At 49.9% G+C, this 18,829-nt stretch overlaps 2 protein-coding genes and 1 long non-coding RNA gene across 4 annotated transcripts; 1 reads left to right on the top strand and 2 right to left on the bottom strand.

Moving 5' to 3' along the window:
* Positions 1-514: 514 nt before the first annotated feature.
* LOC148334353 (uncharacterized) lies at positions 515-1,407 on the bottom strand. Its single transcript, XR_015844052.1, has 2 exons — positions 1,341-1,407; positions 515-1,039 (listed from the first exon to the last, which is right to left on the bottom strand). It is a non-coding gene; the product is annotated as an uncharacterized LOC148334353 (long non-coding RNA).
* Positions 1,408-2,814: 1,407 nt separating this feature from the next.
* LOC148334351 (kinesin-like protein KIF16B) lies at positions 2,815-18,790 on the top strand. 2 transcript variants are annotated; one of them, XM_088297674.1, is made up of 26 exons: positions 2,815-3,185; positions 7,887-7,975; positions 8,654-8,723; positions 8,812-8,925; positions 9,391-9,507; positions 9,623-9,720; positions 9,791-9,900; positions 11,165-11,307; positions 13,230-13,398; positions 13,505-13,639; positions 13,929-14,104; positions 14,196-14,261; positions 14,647-14,706; positions 14,777-14,896; positions 14,974-15,025; positions 15,358-15,495; positions 15,569-15,651; positions 15,733-15,821; positions 16,297-16,350; positions 16,412-17,461; positions 17,543-17,644; positions 17,714-17,834; positions 17,906-18,082; positions 18,161-18,250; positions 18,336-18,419; positions 18,563-18,790. In XM_088297674.1, exons 2-26 carry the CDS (start codon positions 7,929-7,931, stop codon positions 18,707-18,709), a joined length of 3,612 nt encoding a protein of 1,203 aa, XP_088153800.1. In that variant the 5' UTR covers positions 2,815-3,185; positions 7,887-7,928; the 3' UTR covers positions 18,710-18,790. The 2 variants fall into 2 exon arrangements, with proteins under 2 accessions (XP_088153800.1, XP_088153799.1); XM_088297673.1 differs by lacking the exon at positions 2,815-3,185 and having other exon boundaries at positions 7,275-7,975.
* LOC148334352 (U2 small nuclear ribonucleoprotein B''-like) lies at positions 4,593-7,326 on the bottom strand. Its single transcript, XM_088297680.1, has 7 exons — positions 7,274-7,326; positions 6,260-6,332; positions 6,020-6,192; positions 5,809-5,943; positions 5,194-5,229; positions 5,009-5,097; positions 4,593-4,931 (listed from the first exon to the last, which is right to left on the bottom strand). Exons 2-7 carry the CDS (start codon positions 6,321-6,323, stop codon positions 4,772-4,774), a joined length of 657 nt encoding a protein of 218 aa, XP_088153806.1. The 5' UTR covers positions 6,324-6,332; positions 7,274-7,326; the 3' UTR covers positions 4,593-4,771.
* Positions 18,791-18,829: the final 39 nt, after the last annotated feature.

Genomic DNA, 18,829 nt, shown 5'->3' with positions numbered 1-18,829 from the left:
CGGCACGTGCATTCACTGCGATGCGGACGGATGATTTGGGAATCCGGGCCGGTACCCGCATGGCACTACCCCGATTTAAAAAAATAAATAAAAACTAGTTTGCAATGAGTCATGGCCACATTCTGATGCCAGGTATCGTATCGGTGTCAATAGCAGCCTTATTTCAAGGTATCGCTTCTGGCCATTTTGTGATCAGAAGCTCAAAGTTTGTATTAAGAATAGAAAATTGTCATTAGTTTCATCCAAGTTAAGGGAAAAAAAAATTGTCGTACATGTCGTTCTTTAAAATTATCAGTCATTGTTATTTGGGGGGACATTTTATGCATCAAAAGTACCTGTGACTACTCGAGAATGAGCTCTCGCACTGGTATCAGTCTGAAAAAGTATTGAACATGACCCTTAACCCGACTTTGAAGCCCTACCCCCTTGGAAGAACAAGCTTGATTCCTGCAATGAAAATTCAAACGTTGACTGCGTTAATGCTAAGACTAGTGAACGAACTGGAAGCCTGACATTTGTTCAACTGCTTTATTGGTGACCCAAAAGACCACGTTGCCAGTTTTTGATTGATGTCATTCATTTCCATTGATTGACGGATGAAGGACAACGTCAGCCATGAAGAAAAGCAAAAATGTAAATGCAAAAAAAAAAAGCCATTTTATAGTCTCGTGTCCCCGTCAGTCACGTGTGCGCGTCTGTTGTCCCGGTGAACGTACGGCATTTTTGACCGCACGCTGCATCAGCCACGTGGCCACATGCACGCCCAGCAGGGTGCCGCCCGCCACCCACGGCCAGTTGCGCCGCAGCCACCCGCCGCCTCTCATCACCACGGCTGCACTACTCGCTCTTTGCGTGGCCGGTGGGAGCACGCGCCGTGCTCTTATATAGATGGGGGCGGGCCTTGAGCTGGTACCATCCGGCGTGGATCAGAGCCAAACTGGTGCCCATCACAATGAGAACCTTATAGTCGCGCCACAAGCCCATGGCGCCCAATGCCAAGCTGCGTTGGCCGTGGCCCAGCCAACAGAGTCAGAGTCACCTACCACACAAAACAAGAAAACACAACCCAAAAAAGGCATTTTTGAGACAGGAGCAGCATGTTGGCACCATGACGTGCTTGTCATGTATCAGACGTGAAGTGTAGCTAATCAAGCGTCCACTGCGTTTAAGTTGCCACCATAAACTCGGTGCTCTGTCGTCGTGTTAATTCGACCAATTTCGTTTAACATCCAAGTCAACTCATGTCCGGGGTTTTTTTCTTCTTTTTTTGAGCGTGTCACGCCAAATACAAGCAACCACAGGTCGTGAGAGAGAGAAATTGATGGGGAGAATTATATCACCTTGTCGAAGGAGTTGCCGCTTCACCGGCGGACGCCATCTTGTCCAAGCTAAGGAGGGAGGGCTTGCCTCACACCGGAAATGACGTCACAGGATATTTAAACGCCTACGTTTGTTTACTTTGCTCAATAAACCTCGTTTGCTTGTATTTTGTTCGTGTTTGTTGAAGGGCATTTATTTATTGTTTATTGGTCGCGGAGGGAGCCTTCCCAGGTCACGTGACAGCTTTTTTGGCCTTACTACATACTGAATCATAAATACCCTTTTTAATTAATTGTTTATTTCATATTTTCACATTCACTCGTTGTTAAAGTATTTCCATAGGGAAGGTTCGTCAAGTCAAATACAAATGATGGTTGTATAAAATGCTTGAGTGTCATTTGCATTGTTTGATTGTTCCTCTTGTTGTCATGGAGACGCAACTCGTCAATCCACCACTTCATTCAAGATTCATGGCTCGGCACACCTCGTTGACTTGCTGCCTGCGTGCGGGAGGGTGGTGTCACTAACAGCTGGCTGTTATAAAAGGCTCAGAGGTGAGGTGCTCGACAACATCTGCTGGTGCTCTTCCCCTTCGCCACCCGGTCGCCACCCGGTCGTGGCGTCCATCAATTTTAATAGCCCGTTCGCACACACAGCACAGACGCCCGCACGGTACTGAAGGTGTCCTCTGAAATCTGCAAGGCGACACAAGCTGTCTGAATTCAAATTAGATACAAAGCGATCACCTAAAAGTGCAACCTTGTATGACATGAATGTGAATAATAATCCATTTAGCGGACTAACCATCACATCATCACGTTCCGCACCGTCGTGTCTGCGACTTTGAATGTGCGTGGCTCGGTGACGAACGTGAGAGTCAACCAATGAGCGTTTCGAGTTGCACCTTATCTTCTTTTTGGAAGTTTGGAATGATCTTCGGACAAACTTTGGTCTTTGTCTGCCTTGTACGCACTTTTCACCAACATCAGACCGTGTGGGAAAATGATCAGAACAAAATTTTGCCATCCAGCGAAAAAAACAAAACAAAAAAAACAATATAATCATTTGTACTATTTGAAAATGTATCTAAATCTAAATTTGGATTTGTATGTTTTAAAAATCTGCGATATAAATTTGATTTGTACAATTAAACATTTTGCAATATGAAATTAGATACGGACAATTTCAAAATCAGAGACCTCAAATCAGATATGCATGCCATCTGGAACCGCTCCAGCTGTTGTGAATTGCGCTATATAAATCAAGTTGTATTGTATTGTATTAAACTTTCTTTTTTTGTGTGATTTAAAAAGCTGCGATATCAAATTAAATTTTTAAATGTAAAAATCCATGATCGAAATTTGCATTAGTGTGCCTTAAAGCAAAAAGCGAGCCGCGACCTGCAGGCATGTCCCGATTTGGAGTTGCGTACATTCAGTGTAGTACCTCGTTGTGCCACAACATGATCGGGCAGCACTGAGCTCCACTGGAAGACATAAACAGGAAGCCAAAAGGACAAAGTTGTTCCCGCGTCTCAGAACGGAGGACGTCATGTCGTCTATTTATCGGTTGCTGCATTTGCATACGCGTTTGATTGTCATTCATGCTCATTTCCATTGGCCCCTCAGATGTCTTAGCATGATGCTACGGCGCAGCGTGAATGTTGCTGGTACTCACTGCTGCCGCCCAGCTGCTTTTGTTGGAATGACATCCGCACAGGAACAGGAGGCTCCACAAGAAGGTCATGACGAAGCAGAAGACGCTGACCGACATCACCCAGCCCAACGGGTTCTGCGGGACCACCTGCGTGCATGCCACCAGGATCCACACCAGACCCCCGAACACCTGCGCACGCAGGCAAGCAGGTCAGCATGAACGTTGTCGGTACAATAGCGTTGCTTCGACTGTCTCGGAATGATTTCGTTTTTCATCGAACGATGCCAGACTAATTGAGTCTTTCTGATGACGAAGTCATGACTAGAGCCCGAACCATTTGGATTTCTTGAGGCTGATACCGATTCCAATATTTGGCAAAGCAGCATTCTGATAACCCATTCATCTGTTGATCAATTGAAAAAAAAAAGGAAAATAAAAAATATCATTTTAATTTTTTTTAAAAAGTTTTTGTGCCTTGACGCTTATGACAAAGGTATAAATTACAGCCAGTTCATTTTGACGATTGGATGATTTTTCGATTTTAAAAAGCGCTTGCTTGACGGGTGGGTGGGTCTTCCCGCGGAAAAATGAGAAATTGCCTTGAAATTGCTCAAGTTGGCACATTTTAACGTGAGAGGTTTCACACGAAAGTGAAAAATGAAAGAATATAAATTGGCCGTCTTTTGAAGTTATTATATTGTTATGTCAAAACATAAACATGTCACAGGAATAAGTTACACTTAAGTCAAGTTATGTTTTACGGCGCTTTCAGCTTTTAACGCGATCACGTTTTAGGCTTTCTGAACTTATATGCTTCATGCTTCCATAGCTGTTGAATAACACGAATGGGATGAGAAATGTTGTTACAAGTTCGGGTAGGTAGAGTTGTGCACACGGCCGCTCCTGCGGGAAGCTCCGCCATCCAATCACGAAAACGACAAGAAAAAAGATAAAGAACAAGAGCCACAAACGAATCAAGTCCGTTGAACACGCGTGAGCGTCTCACGCGGGGACGCGCGTTGCTCGCAAGCACAGGGGCGCACGCGAGGCAACTTTTGACGGCTCTCGTATACACCAAATCGACCGACATGTCGCAAGTATTGTGATGAAATCATGGCTTTCAGAAGTAGAAATCAGTGGCGGAAGGAATTCAGGTTTGATGTCGAACGTTTTTTCAAACCTCGACAATGTGTTGCTCTGGTTAGTTTTGGCAGACATCGAAGCCTCCTCAAAAGGAAAAAAATATTTGCCAATTCTGGCAAGTCAAACTTGAATTGCACAAAATATTGGAGCGTTTTGGAAATAGTTGACAGGTTCTGTGTTTTCCTGTTCTCTGGGAGCACGGACTAGGCTCGGTTTTATTTTCGGACCGCTATGAATGATCATGACACATGAGCACCAGAAGGGGGGGTTGTGTGGGTGCAAAGCAAGATTCTTAAAATTGGAGAAAGCCAACAAAATTGCACAAATTGAAACAAACATTTTGGATTACGAACACAAATAAGCAGCAAGCAAGCAGAACAACATTGCATTCACTGAGCACTAAAAAAAATAAACACCTGACTGTCACGAAATGTCCGTCACATGCAAAGACACACAGACAAACGGTGACAACATTTACAAATTGGCTAAAATTTTTTTATTTTGTTTACTTACAAAACAGGAAGGTCACAGGACAATTCTGTGCACCTCAACAACAACCAAGTTGACCAAAAAAGAAAAAAAGTATGCCCCCCCCCCCCCCCCCAAAAAAAAATTCTAAAATGTCTGTTGGCACTCTCGGAGCGCCTGGGCGCTATTTCTTGGCAAAGGTGATCTTCATGGCGCAGGTGGCGGTGATCCGGAAGCCTTGCAGGGCGTCCTTGGCCACGCCCGCCTGCATCTCGCCTTCAAACTCCACAAAGGCGATGTCGTGCTTGCCGGGAACCAGACGCACCTCCTTGAAGCCCGGGAACCTCACACCGCCCACAAACACACACGCTGTTACACACACGCACAACCAACCACACCCGCGCACGCATACGCCACTTACTGGTTGAAGAGCATGGACAGCATCATCTCGTTGGTTTCCTCGGGCAAGTTGCTAAGGAACAGGATGTAGTTGGGCGGGTTGTCGGGAACCTGCCAAGTCAGCGCAGTCCTCCAATGTTTAAGTTGAGCGCAACAGCGGCGAATGGCGGCGCACTACGCACGTAAGCTAATGTAGCATCCACGTACCTGAACGGCTGGAACGTGGGCTGCGATTGACGGCACCTGAACACAGCGCCACAAAAAAAACGGAGTCACGCTCGCGCCGTGATGTCACCAAAACAGGAAGTCGCTCTCAAGTCATGACAGACGTGTATAAGAACGGGCCAACGACTTGCCGTTGGGGGACGGGAAGCCACCGGTGGGCGGCCATCTTACGTCGCCACTCGCTAAGCCCGCCTGACTTGAATCCGCTGATCTCCCCCCCCCCCCCCCCCCCACATCATAACCCGTCTCTCCGGCAAGAAAAGTGCTACGTGCACATTTCATCGCAGGAATGCAATTCGAAAGGTTCTTTTCTAAAGTATATCCGATTTCACTGCATCATGTTGTCACAATAGCCAAGGAGGAAACGAGAGCAAAGCGCTAAACGGCTGCCAAATGTAAACCGAACCAGTCGGGTTTGTTCATTGAGAGGCACGCATGATTCCTGGCATAAAAGCGAGAAAGCAGGGTGGCAAAGCAAGATGGCCGCCCTCTGGCTTCAGTCGCCTGTCGACAGTCCAGTCATATAATATGGGCGTGAGTCATGATGGCATGCAAACAAGAAGTGATCGGATGATGTCATGACAGCAATAGGCTAACCATGGCGGCTTTCTTGGCAAGGGCGGCGGCGGCTTCCTGAGGTTTCTTCTTCTTGTCCTTCTTCTTGTCTCTGTCGCCGTGCGCTCCTTTGACCTTGGTGATGACCTCAGAGTCCGTCTTGGCGTACTGGATCCTCTGGCGGGGAGTGGAAAGCGGGCGCATGAGTGTAAGGGCAGGCGGGCGGCGTGCTGGCCTGTGCGCGGGCGCCTACCATGGGCTTGTTGTAGAAGGGGAAGCCCTGCAGCTGGCGCAGGGCGTTGGTGGCGGCGGCGAGCTCCTTGAAGACCACAAAGGCCTGGCCCCTCATCTTCATGGTCTTCATAGCTACGATCTCCACAATCTGGCCAAACTGCGACAACAGCGCGTACAGGGAGCGCTTCAACTCTGCAGCAAAAGCACACAAAACTGCGTCAACCAAAGAAGAAGATTGCGAGCCCACACGAGCCCTCACCTTCTTTCTTGACTTTGTCATTGATGTTGTTGATGTAGATGGTGTGGTTGGGCCTGATGTCCATGGTGGAGTCCTACAATGGTGTCCGACCACAAGACAAATATGCTCATCCACAAATTCAAATCACGCGCAATTTTGAATCCATTATTTTTCAGCAGCAAGGTAAAAAGTGACGCTTCTGTTACGACTGCTCAGTGGTTCGCATTTACGTCATTTGATAACGGGAAAGACAATTGCCAGCAAATTGCATTTTGAAAATAAATTAATTTGACTAATAGGGGTATTTGAATTATAGGCAGATGTTATCATTCCAAATGTAGTCATTGTTTAAAAAAAATAAGCTTCAGAGTACTATTTTTCATGCCATTGCTGCCAAAATATCTTTTTCCTGTTGTTTCCCAAATGAATCCGCAAATTCCATTTTTTTTGCCTCAGGTTCCTTTCCGATGAAAACGACCACGGGTTTCTTGTTTTGCGTCATTGAGAAAGCTCCTATGTTGGTTATGTTGTCTTGCCACCGAGGGGAGCCTCGTGATGTTGCTGCAATACACCAAAGGGAACTGGGAGCTCAAGTACCAGGATGTGACAGTCAGTTTGCATTCATAAAATAATTGTTATTTCTGAGATAGTTGTGAGAGTAGCGATAACAGTAAAGTGCACGTTTAAACTCCTCTTTTGCAACAGTAGGTGAAACGTTTTTTCAATTTCCGATTCAAACTTGAGAGATAGAGCTAGAGATATATATATATCGATAGATAGAGAGGGAGGGATAGAGATAGAGAGAGAAAAGCATCACGTTCCATCTTAATGCGCGGCGTCCATTCAAACCGCTAGCTTAGCCAATTAGCTTCCAAGCCACGCCAGCGACTTTTGACCAGACGACGCCTACAAGAAGGCCGTATAAAGTCGCCGCAGTCACAAAAGATTTCAAAACACCAACTTTCCTCCACTCCGATTTGCTATAAGAAACGTAAATGGGAAGCAACGAGCAAGCACAAACGTGAAAGCGTTTACCTTTCTGTCCTGCCTCCCACGCTGCCAAACAGGATACGCCGCAAGTGCTTTCCATTAGCTTTATTATAGGCTGCCACCAGCAGGACAGGAGGTGAAAATACAAGTGGATCTGAGCGGTTACAGCTCTCCACATTTTTCCATTTTTATTTCTATATTGATTTCGATTTCGATTGATTTGGACTGAATTTATCCAGTTAAGTTCATTGAGTACGACACGAACTACTTTGACGTTCCTAATGCCACCCATTGTCAACGCTCGTTTGGTGGATTTGGCTGGCGACATCGTCCACGAAGAAGAGTACATTTCCTGTTTACAGTCTGGCGCCGGTGCCTGTTGGCCAATCAAAATGCAGCTATTGGGTTCAACCCGTGAGCCCGGCTAGCCGGCTATAGTCGTCCTCCGGCCGCCGGATCGCCGGTACCGCTTTGGACCACGACCACGCCCGCCGGCCCGCCTGCCTGCCTGCCTTCCGCGGCGACCCACTCGGCGTCCCCTTTTCTTTTCTTTTCGTATTTTGTCGTTGACTTATTTGTGCTTCCGGGTGCATTTAATACCCCCCACCTGTTAGCGGCTAACGAGCTAGCCAACTTCCGCTGCTTTCTGCTTCACCAGCCGGCAAGCAGCCAAGCGGACCGGACAGGAGCGGGATGAGCCATGGCATCGGTTCGGGTGGCCGTCCGGGTTCGACCAATGAACAGGCGGTGAGTTGATCAACAACAACAAAAATAGCAATAACAACAGCAACATCAAAAACATCATTGATACATTTATTAAAACACACACATGCACACAAAAACTCAGCACATCACTCCTAACTGTAATGATAGTAATAATAACGATTTGGCCTTTTGCCTTTTGCCCTCCAATGTGCTGTCTCAGCAGCTGGTGAATATTTAACAGCTGCAGGCTTGATTAGAAATGAATGACATCTTTCTAATTGTTTTGGTGTGAATGAATGCAAGTGTGCATTTGGACATAAGATTGTCATTCTTCTTGCAAATCTTCTGTCAAATAAACGTAGCTTGACTTTGTGAGTCCAAAATGAGCTGGTTACAGCAGCAATATTATGACAAGAACAACTGATGGAGATAAAACGAGCGGTCCCAATGTGATTGGAAACGGGGCGATCAAGTGATTTTTTTCCCAGTCGCCCGCCCACCGGCCGCAATCTGGGAAGCCTTCTGGCCTCGACCCTGCGGCCTTATTCATAAAAATTGACGGCCCGGACCCGCTCCATTTGACACCATGCAGACTTTGATTTTTAATCCTTGGCTGCTTGCTGAGTGAACTCACAAGTGTGAAGTGCAAAAAGAAAGCCAAGCAACGTTGAGGTGAACAAAGTCGACTTGGCGAAGCAAATGCGTTTGTTGCTCTTCCAGGGAGAAGGACTTGTCTGCCAAGTGCATCATCAAGATGGACGGCACCAAAACCTCCATCACCAACCAGAAGGTGTCGTACGTCTTCCTCCGCCTCATCATGCGCTCCGGCCCGAAATGCATCGGCAAGCTCATCAATTGCGTTTTTTTTCCCCCCAAAGCTGTCGGAAAGCGTGGCGGGCGACCCGACCAGGGATCCCACCAAGACCTTCACCTACGACTTCTCCTACGACTCGACCGACTCCAGAAGCTCCAGTTTCGTCACTCAGGAGATGGTAAACCTTGCTCTGCTTTGTCTCGGTACCCCAACATTTGGACTCGCACGTGTGGATGATATTGACTTTGTTAGCTGAACAAAAATATGAAGCGTTTTTGTTGCACGCTTTGTGCTGCTGACAGTGTGTTTTCTATCTTAAAAAGAAAGTCCCAGCAGATGTGTGGCTGCCGAAGGTCGGCAAGTGAACCGTTCTATTTGTCAACTATGTGCGTTCGGAATGTGGCGCTTTGCCGTGACAATGGCAAGTCAAAAATGTTGTCTTCATTTTAGCTCCAATATAAGCAAACGTTCAAAATGCGCTTCCACTTTTAGCATTTTTGTGCTCAGCAAAGTTGTCGCTATCTGCTCAATGTTACAGTAACTTGAAATTGAATTGAGTTGACTTTGGCCGGAGTCGTCTTTACGCTCGTCCTCCAATCCGGATTGTGAGTCCTTTTGCCACATGTGTCGCCCCGCCCGACAGGTCTTCGGTGATTTGGGCTGCGACGTGCTGAAGGCGGCGTTTGAAGGTTACAACGCCTGCGTTTTCGCCTACGGTCAGACGGGCTCAGGGAAGTCCTACACCATGATGGGAAATCCGGTAACGTGATCGCGTTTCAAATCAACAGTACCGAGAGCAAAAAGATGTCAGATGCCGTTGCCCATTCTCACATTTCAGCTGCCGATAAATTAGAAAGAATTTTTCTGTGCATCAGGGAGACACGGGTCTGATCCCGCGGATCTGCGAGGGCTTGTTCAGCCGCATCGCGGATGCCACCCGATGGGACGAAGCTTCTTTCCGCACGGAAGTCAGGTGACCCTCGGCCGATGTTTGACGTGGGCCCGACTTGCCTTCGTGGTACTCATCTGTCCGGTTGTCGAAGCTACCTGGAGATCTACAACGAGCGAGTGAGGGACCTTCTGCGCAGGAAGTCCGCTCAGACGTACAACCTGAGGGTCAGGGAGCACCCAAAGGATGGACCCTACGTGGAAGGTCAGACTTTGCCTTACAAAGCGCCTCACACACGTCTTAAAAATTGGACCCGCCACACCCACATGATTTATTTATTTGATTTCATTTTTTTTGGGGTCAGATGAGTCTAAAATGTAGCGGCTTAAAATGACAATAACCGATTAATCGGCCGATGAAATCCATCCATCATCTGTACCGCTTGTCCTCACGAGGGTCGCCGGGGGTGCCGGAGCCTATCCCAGCAGTCTTTGGGGAGTGGGCGGGGTCACACCCTGAACTGGTTGCCGGCCAATCTAAAACGTACAACCATCTGTGCTCAGGGGCGTGCGAGGGCCAATTTAGAGCGTTCATTCGGCCTACCATGCATGTTTTTTGGAACGTGGGAGGAAACCGGAGGAAAGCCACGCAGGCACGGGGAGAACACGCAAACGCCACACAGGATGGCCGGAGCCGGGATCCAGACAAAGCACGGCCCACAATGAGCCCTTGTGAGGACGACAAGTTCTGGACCTCGATTTCCCTTGCCCGGACGTGGGGCACCCCCCTCTGGGGCCAGGCGTGGAGGTGGGGCTTGTCGGCGAGCGCCCGGGTGACCGGGCCCGCACCCGAGGCAACGTGGGTCCCCCTTCCCATGGGCTCGCCGCTTGTGGGAGGGGCCAAATGGGGTTGGGTGCCAAGTGAGCCGGGCAGCGGCAAGAGGCGCCGCGATCCCGGCCGACAGAAACATGGAGCGTCACCTCTCTGGCTGGGAAGGAGCCCGAGCCCGGACCTGTACCCGCCGGTGGGATGCCGTCCGGCTGAAGAAAAAACGAGTCCTATCGGGCCTTTTTGGCCTCTGGGACTCCGGAGGCAGCTGACGGGTACCGGCTGGCCAAGCGGAGTTCAGGTTCGAAAAACTCACGAGCGGGAGCGGTTCGGTGAGGCCGTGGAAAAAGTCAACCCGAGGCTTCGAGGAAATTCTGGTCCGCTCTCCGGCGTCTCACGAGAGGGAAGCGGTGCAGCATTCACACGTTTCTCGTGAAGATGGGGTGCCCGCCGGCTTCTCGTGGGCACCAAGTTGGTGGGCCCATTTCAAAGTCGCGTTTTCAACAAACGTCGCTTTGCAACATGCTAATGCTAATTAGCATCTATGTTTCCCTATTGCTCACGGCTTGAAAACCACACGGGAGCGGTACTCACCTTCATATGTCCTTTATCCTCTGCGCGGAACGCCTGACATTTGTGCCGTATTGATGAGCGGAGCGAGGACTTGAGGCTTTCTTCTGATTGGCTTGTGTGACTTCAGATCTGTCCAAGCATCTGGTGCAGAACTACAGCGACGTGGAGGAGCTGCTGGAGGCGGGAAACATCAAGCGAACCACCGCCAGCACCGGCATGAACGACGTCAGCAGCCGCTCGCACGCCATCTTTACCGTCAACTTCACGCAGGTCCAGACAAACCTCCTTTTCCGACACCTGCAGCCGTTTGAAGCTAATATTTATTATAAAAAAACAGTCGTTCTTGTAAAGTTCCAAACTTTCGAATTAAAAAGCGTTGCCGTTGGAGGTCAAACAAAAATAAGGATGATCTTGCTTCTTTTTAAGTGAACATTTCCTGAGATTTTAAGACAAAACAAGTGGTCGGCGTTGGGTTTTTCTTAATTATCCTTGTGAAGCAAACATTTTCAGACATTTAATGTTATTTTAAAACATCTTTAAAATCGGATAACATTCCAAAAAAATACCCCCAAAAAAAAAACGCCAAAAAATAACTCTTGACTTCTCTTGCTCTAGTTTCATTTCCATAGCGCATTTCACTTGTAAAAAAAAAAAAAACATTTTAAAATGCATCGATGTTGAAAAAGTTAATTTGTTAAACCAAAGGGTTAAGAAATATCAAATAAACACAAACTTCACATTTGAAAAATGTAACAAAAAATCTTGAAAAAGAATTTTGGAGGTGAAAAAGGATTAAAAATAAAAGTTTCAAAAAATATGTAAAAACAAGTTAGTTAGCAATGTTCAGTTTTTAAAAATGCATTTTGTACTATATCCATTTCAAGCAAATATACTTTCAAACTTTTATTTTGGTGTTATTTAAAAAAAAAGAAAAAAGAAAGCATTCCTTTTTAAATGGCTCATGTCATGTATTGCTTCATTCCAAAAGCATGAAACAAAAGGACTTGATTATTTTTTTAGGGAACAATTTTTTGCTTCCCAAATCTGCAAGAGCTTTCTTTGGACGAGTCAGATTTGAGAACGGCAGCACGCTTGGCTTTCGGCAACTCAAAGTTGATTTGCGAGCGCGAGCGGACCGGGAACGCCGGCAGCCGGCTTCTTTGTGTCACGGGTGACGAGTACCGCATCATAAAGCACAAAGCGAGCGAGGCAAAGCTTTGGCCGGCTTCTTCTTGTCTCTTCCGAGCCCGAGCGTGTCAGGATCTTTCAGGACTCGCCTCCTCTCAAATGGTTCGTAGACGGCTCATCTTTTCAGTCTTTGCCTGTGCTTTTCGAGGGGGGGGGGTCGCGCCAGTCCAACCGAATGTCGTACGTTTGGGCCCACTGAGTCGTGTCCGGTCAAGGCTGGCGGACTTCTCCTTGACTTCTTGATGCTCTTTCTCAAATGAAAGAAAATCAAGAAATTTTGAAAGAAAAGAAAAAAAGCAAGTTTTACTTGCTACATCTATCTTTTGAAATTGATAAGTCAATAGAAATGTTTTCTTTCTCCGTGTTGAATTGCTTTTCTTTTTTTTCTGTTCAAAAGCGTTGGTGAAGCCATTTTTTGAGGGGGGGGGGGTTAGGATGTGACCCCCTCCGACCCCTCAGAAAAAAAGGTTTCTAGTATTATTTCACATTTATCACTTAAGCCCTTAGAAATGTACGCTTGCATTTGCTTTTTTTATTTTTGTGATTGCAATAAGAAGATTTTATATAATTTTGGGAGCTCTCAAAGTTGTTCTTTCACCTGATGTGCAAAAAGATGGCCGACAAAATGATGGCTTTCAGTCGATGAAGCTCCAAATATGGAATATTAAGAAGTCTCGTCAGACTTCTTTTTGAAATCTGTTCATCGCCTTGAGAGCTGCGCTTGGCCCGACCGACACACTCGTTACGTTAATGCTCAATACTGCGTTATTTTCAAATAAATAAATAAATCAGACACATGTTGGGAATGAATGAATGAGTTTAAAAAAAAAAAAAACATTTACCAAAACAAATTGCAAAGTACAAAAAGCACAATTGCAAAGATGTCCTTTTTCAATGGAAATAAAAATAAATTGACAAGATAAAAAAGGTCATTTATGTTTAAAAAAAAAAAAAAAAATTGTAAAGCAGGCTATTGTTTTTGTTATTTTACAACTTGTGTCCAGGCCAAGTTTGACGCAGAAATGCCCAGCGAGACGCTGAGCAAGATCCACCTGGTGGATCTTGCCGGCAGCGAACGCGCCAACTCGACCGGCGCCACCGGCGTCCGCCTCAAGGAAGGCGCCAACATCAACAAGTCGCTCGTCACGCTCGGCAACGTCATCTCCGCCCTCGGTCAGAAACGCGCGCACGTGCCGCCTTTTGTGTCGGCGCGCCACGCAGACGCGCGTGCAAGCGTGACGACGAAGTCCTGAGTGAGTCCACTTTTTTGGTCCCGCAGCGGACTTCTGCGGTGACGCCAACGCCAACGGCACCCAGAAGAGGAAGTCGCTCTTCGTGCCCTACAGAGACTCGGTGTTGACGTGGCTGCTGAAGGACAGCCTCGGCGGCAACTCCAAGACCATCATGATCGCAAGTACGCAAATTCCAGCAACCAACTCTACACAACTCCTCATTGCTCACTTGGCACGGAAACGGCATCGCCAGTTCCTTACACGCATCCGACTTGTCTTAAACCAACAAAAGAGCCTTGCGTTCATTTCGGCCCGAAACTTGAACGGGGGGGGGGGCAACTTTTTAATTGATTGGGGAAAGAAAACCCCCCAAAAAAACATTTAATGATGTGATTCATTTGCTCACCACTAGAGGGAGCTCACCTAAGAGACTTTTGCCATCACTGTTCCGTTCTCCCTCGCCGTCCTCAGCGGTGTCCCCCGCGGACGTCAACTATGGCGAGACGCTCAGCACGCTGCGCTACGCCAACCGGGCCAAGAACATCATCAACAAGCCCACCGTCAACGAGGACGCCAACGTCAGGCTGATCCGAGAACTGCGAGCGGAGATCGCGCGACTCAAAGCGCTGCTGATTCAGGGCAACCAGGTGAGCGTCCCGGCTTGCGTGCGTGCGTGCGTGCGTGCGAGCGAACGAGCGAGCGAGCCTCACGTCATCTGCCGATGCGCTTGTGTTTCAGATCGCTCTGCTGGACTCGCCCACCGCGCTCAGCATGGAGGAGAAGCTGCACCAGAACGAAGCCATGGTCAGTGCACGCGCACGCGCACGAGACTTCATGCATTCGTGCAAGAAATGAGGGAAGGGGGCTCAATTTTTCAGCGATGCAACCAAAACGTGTGTTTCTGCACATGCTAATGGCAAAAGTGCGGCCAAATCATTGACAGCCTTTAAATACATTGAGCAAATTAAGGGCCAAAAGAAAACTTCTTTCAAACGTGCTGATAAACCTCCAGTATGCTTTTTCCACCATAAACAGATTTTGGTTCTGAGAAGAAGAAAAAAAAGGTCGCGGTGGTGGGTGGGGTGGGGGGGGGGGTGTGCAATAATCGGAATGTGGAGGTCCATCAGAGTGGAAGAAACCAAATTGGAATGACACGAGGCAACCCGCCCGTGTGTGCACGCGCATGCAGGTGCTGGAGCTGACAAAGGAGTGGACCAACAAGTGGAACGAGACGCAGAACATCCTCAAGGTACTTTTTTCACACCCCCCCCCTTCCTGGCGGCGCACGCGTGTGACAAGGGCGGCGTGCGTGCACTCAGGAGGAGACGCTGGCGCTGCGCAAGGAGGGCATTGGCGTGGTCCTGGACTCGGAGCTGCCTCACCTCCTCGCCATCGACGACGACCTGCTCAGCACCGGCATCATCCTCTACCACCTCAAGGTGGCGAAAGCCGCAAAAGCCGCCGCCGAGAACAACTTTTGCAGTGCGCTTTGTCTCGTGTGCTTCTCCGACGTCAGGAAGGACGAACGTACGTGGGCGGAGACGACGGCGCCGGGGAACAGGACATCGGTGACGCTTTTTTTCATTCTTCTTCTTTTCACTGCGCGGGTCATTTTCAGATTGTTCATGGAAATTGTTTTGGGATTGACTATGTGTGAATGTGCCAAATTGAAATTGGGCGAGTGGTGGCGGTCGCTCAAGCACAATTTTTGCGCAAAAAACAAAAAATGGACTTGATTTGAAATTGATTTTCTCTCTCTCTGTAAAACGTCATCCCAACTTTCAAACGATTTGGAACAAACTCCTCCGATTTCAAATGAAATTTGAAATATGAAGGCACCTTTTGGAGTAGGCGTCGTTTATTTGAGAAGTGAGCTCGTGTTCTCCGGCGCCCCCCGCAGTCGTTCACGGCGCCGACGTGCAGAGCGAGCACTGCGTGTTTGAGAACCGCGGCGGCACGGTGACGCTGGTGCCGCTGGCCGCCGCGCTCTGCTCCGTCAACGGGACCGACGTGGCCGCGCCCACGCAGCTCAATCAAGGTGAGAGGGCGGCCGTGGGGGGCGGGGCTTCAGACTGAGGGGGGTGGGGCCAACTGGCGCATTTCCGCCGCAGGTGCCGTCATTCTGCTGGGCAGGACCAACATGTTCCGCTTCAACCACCCCAAAGAGGCGGCCAAGCTGCGCGAGAAGCGCAAGGTCAGCACCTTTTGATTGTGTTTTTTTTTTTTCTTGATGTTTTTCTTGCCGCACTGTCCAATCTCCGGCGTGTCCCATCAGAGCGGCCTGTTGTCCACCTTCAGCCTGTCCTTGAGCGACCTGTCCAAGTCCGGCGACAACCTCTCCGCCGTCATGCTCTACAAGCCGGGGTGAGTTCCAACGACGGCGCCAATTTCCAATTTTGCACTTTGAGTCAATTCCATGACGGAATTTGAGTTTGAAGTGGAAGGAGAGCTGAACGCCATCCCAAGAAACCAAACGGGTCGGGCGGCCCTTTTTAAAGAAGGCGAGCGAGGCATTCTGGGAAATGAAGTGCTCTTCGACCATCACGGCCAACAACGTTTTTGTTTTCGTGTTGAAAATGGGCTCCTAATGAATTCAAGTCTTGATTTTGGACGCAGTTGGAGGGGAAGGCCAGGCCAAAAATGTTTGCGAAGCGTGAGCCAAGCGGCAAAATGCGTCATTGTCATCCATCCGAGGCGGCGGCCATTTTGCCGCATGTCGTTGCTCAGCAAAAAGCTGAGTTGCAACGGCGATGCACGTGGAAAAATGGCCGCCGCCCGCTCTGACGCTCGCTGTTCACGTGCGCTTCAATGTTGACTTTGCTCTTGATGATGTCATCAGGTTGGAGGCGGAGCGTCAGCAGCGCGAGGAGCTGGACAAGTTGGAGACCACCAGGTGAGTCACGCGCGGCTTCCCTCCTGTTGCCGTGACAACGCTGTGCACTTTGTGCGCGCAGGCGCCTGATCGGCGAGATGGAGGCCAAGCAGCGCAGCGAGAAGGCCAAGCTCCAGCGCCTCCGGCAGGAGTCGGAGGAGGTGCGCCAGAGGATCCTACGCCAAGAGGAAAGCCTGCGCCGCCGCAGTCGGGACGTGGAGAGCCGCCTCCGAGACTTCCTGGAGGAGAAGCAACGCTTTGATGAGGAGAGACACGCCGACCTCCTGCCGGGGCAACGGCAACGGCAGAAAGAGGACGACGGGGAGCGAGATGATCTCGAGCGAGATCTGGAAAGGCCGCCGCCGACGCTGCGAGAGCATCAAGGGGTCGCCGTCACCCTGATGAGCCCCAGGGACGCCCGACGCCTCGAGGAGGAGAAACGGGCGCTGGCTGACATCAGAGAGGCGCTCCTGTGCGCCAAGGAGGCCAGGAGTGAGGCGCAGCAGGGGAGCGAAGAGACATCCGAGGCCGCTTCGGCCCGCTACTCTGACTTCAAGGCCGCCCAGGTGCGAGAACTTGGCCGGCTGGAGTCGAGTCTTCGGGAGCAGAGGGTGCGCGTGGAGAAGGAGGTGGCCGGCGAGCGAGCCACCTTGCAGCTCCTGGAGGAACGCCCGAGTGAGCCCGACGACCACAAGCGGCGGCAACTCCTCAAGCGGGCGAAGCAGCGGCTGCAGTCTGTTGAGCTCCAGCTGCGTACCCTGGACACCAAACTCCTGCCGTCGCTGGCCAAGGAGAAGCGGCGAGCCGAGGAGGTGCTGGAAGGTCACGCAAATCCTCCCGCTCCCGGCCTGGACAACCTCCTCGACCAGGTGGAGAAGGAGCTGCAGGACAAGGAGGAGAAGCTGAAGGTCCACCGGGCCTGCAGCCAGCAACTGCGGCAGCTCCAGGAGGCGTCCCGCTTCACGGCCAGTGTGGCCCAGCGGGAGGACAAGGTGAGGCGCAAGGAGAAGGAGACGTTGCAAGAACGGAGAAACCCGGCCCAAAGATGCCGACTCTCCTGGGAGACCGACACGGCTCGGGAACCGGGCTTGCGCGCATCGCAATCACCTGGCGCGGAATCGCTCAAGTCAAGGTACCTTCATCGCTTTTTGAAATTGACACAAAAGACCGAGTACACGTGACGTGCTTTTTATTTCCGCTTCGGTTCCGACAGGGTGATGAGTCGGCACGTCGGCGAAGGCGAGGACAACTTCCTCACTCAGGCGGCAAACCACGCGCCGACTCTTGACACGCTCGTTCCGCTCTCAGGCGACAGGTAGCGCTCACTTAGAACATGACGACGACGGGGCACTCTGCTCTGCTCTTCACGCCGTCTTCCGAACAGGATCAACGCGTACATCGAGGAGGAGGTTCAGCGGCGGCTTTGTCACTTCAGCCTCGCCGGCGCCAAGCTGGACTTGTCGCTCCCCTGCGCGTCGCCGCAGCTCGTGACCTCCATGATCCAGGTTGGTGCGCATGTTCGAGAGGACTTCCGAGGTCCCGAGAGTCCATTCCTTGCGGTTCCATCTCCCCGCAGGAAGAAAACGCCGACGAGACGAGATCAACAGAGTGTGTGGTCCAGCAGCGCAGCGGCTGCGTGAACGAGCCCCCTTGTTGTCCTGGCGCGGCGCGCGAGGAAAAAATCCGCGTCAATATCCCTCGCTACGTCCTCAGAGGTCAAGGCAAGGACGAGCACTTTGAGTTTGAGGTCAAGGTGCGTTGGCGCCTCCCGCAGCGCGTGACACCTGCGAATAGTCGAAAGTTGATCTCTGTGTGTGTGTGTGAGAGACAGATGAGCGTGAAGGATGAGACATGGACGGTGTTCCGCCGTTATAGTCGCTTTCGAGAGATGCACAAGAGTCTGAAGTCAAAATATCCGCAGGTCAGTCGCCGCTCACTTTTGGTCCTTGACGCACACGAGACATAAAAATTATTCATATGGTTGATTGGATTGGATGTCATTGCAGCTGGCAGTTCTGGAATTCCCTCCCAAGAAAATATTTGGCAACAAAGATGAAAAAATGGTCGCCGAACGCAGGAATCTACTGGAGGTTCGGCCGCGCACAAACGGATTTTCTCACAACCTCGCAAACGCACATTTTCTTGGGTCAAGCTTACACGCTTAGATGATTTTTCTCACTTGTGCAAACGTCACACACGCGAAACAGACGTGGCATCCACGCTTGTGTTGCAGCTCTACCTCCGGAGCGTGTTTGCGGTGATGTCGACTTCGTCTGGATCTCCGCTGTGCGCCGGTCCCATTTCCAAACGGTCCGTGTGCGAGTTGTCGCCCTTCTTCAAGAAAGGCGTCTTTGAGAGCGGCCGCCACGGAACCGGCTGACCGAGCCCGCCCGCGCGCCGGCTGTGCCACTGCAGGAACTCCTCAGTCGACCAATAAAATTGTGTGCATGTGTGCTTGCAAGCATGTTCGGTTTTTGGATATTCATGCACAGGAAAACAA

The sequence above is a fragment of the Idiotropiscis lumnitzeri genome, chromosome 6, assembly GCF_059441095.1.
Source record: "Idiotropiscis lumnitzeri isolate Australia: NSW breed Sydney's pygmy pipehorse chromosome 6, RoL_Ilum_1.0, whole genome shotgun sequence".
In the NCBI taxonomy this organism is placed as follows: Eukaryota; Metazoa; Chordata; class Actinopteri; order Syngnathiformes; family Syngnathidae; genus Idiotropiscis; species Idiotropiscis lumnitzeri.
Note: the sequence above shows the minus strand (reverse complement) of the source record. Positions and strands in the feature narration are given on the sequence as shown.